General features: G+C 33.5%; 1 protein-coding gene across 1 annotated transcript; it reads right to left on the reverse strand.

Annotated features, from left to right (window-relative positions):
* Positions 1–3,223: 3,223 nt before the first annotated feature.
* LOC11418719 (probable serine/threonine-protein kinase PBL3) lies at positions 3,224–6,776 on the reverse strand. The gene is made up of 6 exons (XM_003613582.4): positions 6,511–6,776; positions 5,135–5,454; positions 4,654–4,789; positions 4,387–4,523; positions 4,173–4,296; positions 3,224–3,813 (listed from the first exon to the last, which is right to left on the reverse strand). Exons 1-6 carry the CDS (start codon positions 6,572–6,574, stop codon positions 3,362–3,364), a joined length of 1,233 nt encoding a protein of 410 aa, XP_003613630.1. The 5' UTR covers positions 6,575–6,776; the 3' UTR covers positions 3,224–3,361.
* Between the last annotated feature and the right edge of the window lie 283 nt (positions 6,777–7,059).

A 7,059-nucleotide genomic window follows, 5' to 3' on the forward strand; every position in this document is an offset into this window, starting at 1 on the left:
TCAACAAATAATTACTAAGCTTGTATTTTTGGTTAAACAATGCATGGCAAGTTCTCTATATATAGTAAAGAGATTGTGTTCAAAGGAGTGAGAGAATTGAATCTTTGTGTGGTCATGCAATAGAGAATGAACATAGTCAGGATGTTTGGCAAGAAGTTTAATCTTGGGAGATATATATTTAGTGTCACATAATGGTAAAGTAATTAAAATCATCGAATCTAACAAAAGGTACTTTCTCTAATTTTTCTTCTAGTCGTTTTCACTTTTACGAATTTTAAAATTCAAAAGCATTATTCAAGGGAATTCAATCAAACAGTTAACTGATAAAACTAAGAGTAATGTTATTTGAACACCATTTCTTGTGACAATTTGTTGGACAACTAAATTATACAAAGAAAATTAGGTAGTGACACAAAAATCAAAGTAATAGAAAGAGAAAGTAGAATGACAATGTGAGTATGAGATAGAAAATTGTCACAAAAGTTATCAAAAAATGGTTGTTCAAATATCATTTCTCTAAAACTATTGTTCTAACACGATGAGTTCTAACTCTTTCTCTTTCTTCAATGCCAAACCCCAGTTGTTTCCATTTTTTCTTCTTCTTGATATATTGGAGACCGATGATTTAGGGTTAATTTTAGCCTCAAAGCATCCCACCAATTCGTATTTTTCTTTGTCTTTTACTTGAATTCTTCATATTTTTTAGTTTTCTCTAGTATGTTTTTTGTTATTTCGTCGTTTTATCAAGACATTGTTTATTTTGATTTTCGATCTTGGTGCGATGTTTTTTTAATAAAAAATATTAACGAGTTTCCCCGAGGCACTATTTAAGACTCATAAATAGTAGATATTTTTAAAAATGAATGTAATCATTGTCTTGGAAATCGAAATATTTGACTTTTTTAAATAATAATTGCTTATTTTGTGATGTTTAAAGAGTGCCCCGGCGACACTCGTTAACAAGACCTTTTTTTTAATTTCTTGTTTTGGTGCTGTGCTTAATTTATTCAAGTTGAAATATCAGTTTCAATCTAGTACAATTCCATTAATAACTTTGGTGTTGTCAATGTTATGAATTTGAAAGCATGATTTTTTCGAACTTGAACATAGTCATATTTGTATGTTTTATACTTTGATGATGGTTTGTCAAACTATTGATTGTAATGTATGAATATCGTTGTCCCTTAACACAGAATCCCTTCATTAACAACTGATGAATATGGACCAATGAAAATCCTTTTTGAGATGTCAGTATAGAGAGCTTTCTTAACTAGTTGAATTTGGTCACAAATGTGGGAAAATTGAGTTTGCAAGAGAATAACATTGAAATATCTTGGTCGCCGTATATCCTGTTCCCGTGGCACTTGATTCTTGTTCTTGAAGTATTAATGCTTTAGGACTTTGTTTTTTTAGAATTTTGTTTTTTTTACTGGAAGAATTTTTGTAGGATGGATTAAATTTTATATATTTTCAAAACATTTTAAATTAAATCATGACTAATTATGTAATTTATGATTGCACACGATACAAGCTTGAGGACAGTCAGACATATAGTATTTTTAACATTATTTGGGAGTTATTTTAGAGTCTTTTTAATAAGTTATCGACTATTTTAGAGTTTTGTAAATGTTAGGTTTATAGATATGTATTGGCTGCATTTTGTTAAAACTTTAGTTATAATAAGACGTCAGACATAATGTCTTAACATGTTGGTACGACATCATAGTGTACCTTGTTCCGCTTACTTGGGGATTTATTTTAAACTTGAAGATTTTCATATATTATCTAAAGATTTGTTTCAAGTAAAGAGTTGACCAAGAAAATGTGTTTCTAGAAGCAGAGAAATGCGGTTTACACTTCGCTTAGTCCTTAAGAATGTTGTTGTTGCAACATTTAAGAAAACATTTGATCTACTTCAGAATATATGTGCTGAATTATCGTGATTCAGCTGATCTTTAGCCGATTCTGCGCATCAAGCCCATTCAGGAAGCATGCTATATAAACAAAGGCAGAAGACCTAATTGAGCACTGAAGCCGCAATTGAAAAGAAGTTTTTTAGGGCTTTAGTCTATCGTTGTTATTTGTGAGCAACTCTTATGTCACCTTGATATTAGAGTTGGACTTTGTTATTGAGTTGTAAAACTCTGAATCTGTCAAAGCTTTTAAGCACGAGTTGATTCATTGTCTAGGAGAGTGTCTCCATATTTTTGTTCAAGTTACTTTAAGGACGGTCACTGGATCTGTGACTAAGAGGAAGCGGGATGGGGATCTCTCATATCTAGAACTAGTGAGAGTCTTAGGTAGAAATTGCACGGGTGGTGATTAAGTGAGAAGTTCGTAGGCTGGTGATAGCTTTTATGTATACTTCGAATTGATACTACTACAGTGAATTGATATAGTCTCAATGATTACTAACTCTAGCTTTGAGACTTGACATAATTATAATCGTTCAATGTGTAATAGCTTTAGGCATATTCTACTACCGCCTTTATGACAATAGTTTGGCGCTCATTCAAACCTTCAAATGTTACAAACTCACCTAAGACATTAGAGAGTTGTAACAGGAGAAGAGTGTTAATTACCAAGGCATTGACTTAACTATTTTGTTCAAACGTCGTGTACTAAGTATACAATTGTAGACACTAGACCCAAACAACATGTAGTGAAAGAGAGGAAAATCTATCGTCACATAATCGTCGTTTTATCTCTATTACGTTGTTTAGTAAATTAACCATTATTAAGGCAAACCCCCAAGATACATAATCCTAATCATACTCGCAGTCGTTACGAAGTTATATACTATTTGACGATAGTTTAGTACACTTTCTAAACATACCATCAAAGTTGTACACTAAAGACCTTGTCATGTGAAGGACAACACTCATAGCCTAACGTGGGGCACCACAATCCCCTCAACGAGGGAAACTCAAGCACAACCAGCGAAAGTAACCTAGCAGATATATGTATGTATCTTTCGGCTAGAATTAATCTTGACTAAATTCTCCCTACATTGTAACAGGAATCGATTTAGCTACTTATGGTTACAAAATTGTGTCAAATCTAACAGTAGAAAATAATCTCTAACACCTTCCTTAATCTTTGTGTACTTCATCATTGCAATAACAGGACCACAGTCAATACGTGCTTCGTTATATGCTATGAACTTAGTGCATGGTTAATACTTAATTATCATCCACACATCAGAGTAAAGTTTATACCAGTATCTAAAAAAATGGTATAAATAATATATTCAAGATAACCAAAAATTGCATTTAATTAGATGCTACAAGACATGTTTGTCAAAAACACAACCTCATAAAAATAACACACATTTACATACAGATCGTTCCTCGTCCAGCGCCTAGTGCGCACGAGGAGATTGCCGGACAGATGGCAATGGCGATGCAGTAGGAGTAACATATGAAGGCGTTCGGTTTCGTGCAGGAGACCTTCTGACCGGAGCATGAACTCTATGATGTTCCGATAAGGAATTCCGGGATGCATGTTTAGGAGCTTCTATCTGTTCTAGAGTTGCTAAAACCTCTGTCATTGAAGGCCTTGCCTTAGCTTCTCTGTTAAGGCATTGTAGTGCAAGTGTAGCAGCCATGAATGCTCCTTTTTGTGGATATTGGCCTTCTAATTTTGAATCCATGATCCGAAATAGTCTTCTTTTATCGCCTAAATATGGTTTTGCCCAGTCTACTAAATTCTGGTCCACGCCAGCTATTGTTTTATCAACGGCACGTCTTCCGGATAAAAGTTCAAGCATAACAACTCCAAAGCTGTATACATCACTCTTGGCCGTCAGCCGACCTAAAAAAACAATCATCAAAGGCTTTAGTGTAATGTTTAACATATACTGACGGCGAAGACAAATGAAACGAGTCTTCTTCTCATACATGTTAATGTGTATAACGTCTGACAATATACTATTTGACAATTATTTTCGAACACAATTAATTATTTGGTGAAACATGCCGGATACACTTAATAGACAGCATCTCAATTTGTTTAAAGAGATATTTTGAAAGAGATTGTCAAAATATGTTGCTAGCATTCCTCACTCGATGAAACAGTACAACAAAAAAACACATTGAAGTTGAAAATGATCATCATTAAGTCTATTCGACAAACTTAGAATCAATAATGGTTTAGGTGAAGCTAAAGTATACCAGTTGCAACATATTCAGGTGCTGCATATCCTTGAGTACCCACGACTTGAGTAGACACATGAGTTCTATCGCCGGTAGGACCCGCTTTAGCCAAGCCAAAATCAGAGAGTTTAGAATTAAACTCCTGCAATCCGAACGCATGATAAGTAAGAAGTTTACACAAATAACAAAAAATTAAGTTATAAGTATGATTACATATGCTCAGTGATCTTACCGCGTCTAAAAGGATGTTTGAAGCTTTGAAATCACGGTATATGACTTGAGATTTTGCATTGTGAAGAAAAGAAAGTCCTCTAGCAGCACCGATAGCTACTTTCATCCTTATTGACCAAGACAGTGGTTGTGGTCCTCCTGTAAAATTACAATGAACACAAACCAAACTTAGACATCAATTGTTTTGGCCATTAACAAATCAAAATCTCGATTTTCAAACATCTTAGTTAAGAAAGGAAGCAGCTTTTTATTGATTTTGGCAACTTACGTCTAAAAAGATGATTCTCTAAGCTCCCTTTAGGCATAAATTCATATACCAAAAGCCTGTTCTCTCCTTCCAAGCAGTAACCGATTAATTTTACTAGATTAGGATGGTGAAGTTGTCCAAGGTAGTTAACCTCAGTCTGCAAATAGATAAAAGTTTCATTAATCATTAATTCAAAATCATAAACAAAATTGTCTTTTGGGGCAAAACAAATAGCGTGGAGGTATGAATTCAGATTCACTACAATCAAAGATTCCACACATTCAAGCAATCAGTATGAGCCATGAGATCAAGATTATACGACTCTGATTTTAAGCAGGGCAAATGGTCTTTAACAGCAAACTCAAAATCAGAACTATTTGATCCGTCCGACATTGATGTTTCCTATAAACTGTTTGACTGCGTAAATGTGTGGAATCTATTGTTGAAGAGAATTCAAACTTGTGACGAATCCCACAGATAGGCCTAAAAAGAAAACACTTACCAACCACTCCTTATGTCCTTGATAACCTTCAGGCTTAAGTCTTTTTACAGCAACAACCATTCCTGATCCGGGTTTTGCAGCTGTAAATGTGTGTTCATCAATCCATCCCTTATAAACATGACCAAATCCGCCTTCACCAAGAAGACTATCGGGACGAAAATTCCTCGTGGCATTTTTCAGCTCATTGAATGAGAATGCTTTAAGATTGGGAGAAGATAAGATTTCACCCTCAGATCTTGGTGTTGGAAGAAGACTTGAGGAATTGCTTTTGTCACTGTATGATGGAATTGTTAAACTAGAAGGAGTAGTTTTTGAGGTTCCTGATGCCAAAAAAGAATAAAATAATTGTTAGTCCATTTAGTATAACATTGCATGCACAAAAGCAAGTTGCTTCAAATAACCTTTCACATTCAACCATCAAAAAATACAATTTTCCAATTTTTTTCGCTTAGTTTAATTGCTGAAATCTCCACTTCATATCTATGGAATTCATTATAATTTATTATTTGAAAGTTTGCTTAGCCAGCCATTTTGATGTGTTGAAATACTTCAACTTGAATATCAATTAATCAAAAATTATTCAATTCTCAAAATGGAAAGAAAACTTTGAAATAATTCAACTCCGGCACCGGCAAATGCTAGTGGTTAATTTGTTGGCAGCACGGATCAAACTATCGACCTCTTTCTTAATACTCCTTCGGTATCCTATTCCAAGGCTACTACACCTTCAGAGACAATCTAACTCAATATTTAGGAAGATAAAAGGAAACCAAACTTCAATTCTCAAAATAATTCACTCCTAAAACACTAGGAATACATTATATTGATTGATAAGTACTTAATAGAAGAGGTTATGAAAATTCAAGAACAAAACATAGATAAAACCCATAATCAACTTTTTTTAAAAAAGCACCAAAACAAACACCATATTATGAAAAGAAGTATGCAATGAAATTGAACTCTTATACCCAAATTAATACAAATCCTAAAAAAGGAAAGGCCAAAAAACACTAAACAATGTGCTTTAAGATTCAATTCTAGCTTACACAAATCAAACCAAACCAAACCAAACAAAAAAATAAAAAACCAAAACAAAATTGGAATAAAAAAGAGGACAATAAAATCAATAGGAAAAAAAAAAATCACAATAATGAATTCAAAACACAATTACATAACTAATAATGAATTCAAAAACACTATGAAATCATAATTCTAAAACTCAATTACATGAAGGTAAAAAAAAATCATGAACTTAATATTAAGAAAACAAGATGATTGAAAAAAAAAAATCTTTCTAATATTCAATATCCGACCCAAAAACCGACTAATTTAAAAGACCAATTCCACGGTGAGATAATAGTTAGTTAGCACTTTACCAGAAGTGGATCTAGAGCTTTGAGCAGCATCAACCTTAGCAGAAGAATCAAGACAATTACCCATCAGTCTCTGACACAATTCTTAACAACAACTCTCTTCTGAACCACTTCAACTGTTATAAGTACACAACAGAAAAAGAGGTAAACAAGAAAAAGCAGTGACTTTTCCAAAGGGAATTTTGTGTGGTGGAAGAAAAAAGGAACAAAATTTTGTGTTAAGAAAGAAACATAAGAAGAAATGAACATGTCATGTGAAAGGAACACATGTTTTTAGATTCGCCTATGGTAATCAAGATTGTAACAAAAGACAACGTACTAAGCGCGTAGCGCGTGTACACGTGGAAACCCTGTCTTGTCGTTATGACTGCTTCGTCAACCTTGGTGGATACCCACATGAATTCTCCAAAATGTCCTTCAATGACTTCTTGTGTTTTAAAGATTTTTTTTAATTAATTAGTTTTTATTTAAACAAAAAGTTTAGGTGAATTGAACTCTGATGTTCATATAGATTATAACAACCTCAAAGTTTAGTGAACGTTTATACATCAG

This window comes from Medicago truncatula, chromosome 5 (genome assembly GCF_003473485.1).
Source record: "Medicago truncatula cultivar Jemalong A17 chromosome 5, MtrunA17r5.0-ANR, whole genome shotgun sequence".
NCBI lineage: Eukaryota > Viridiplantae > Streptophyta > Magnoliopsida > Fabales > Fabaceae > Medicago > Medicago truncatula.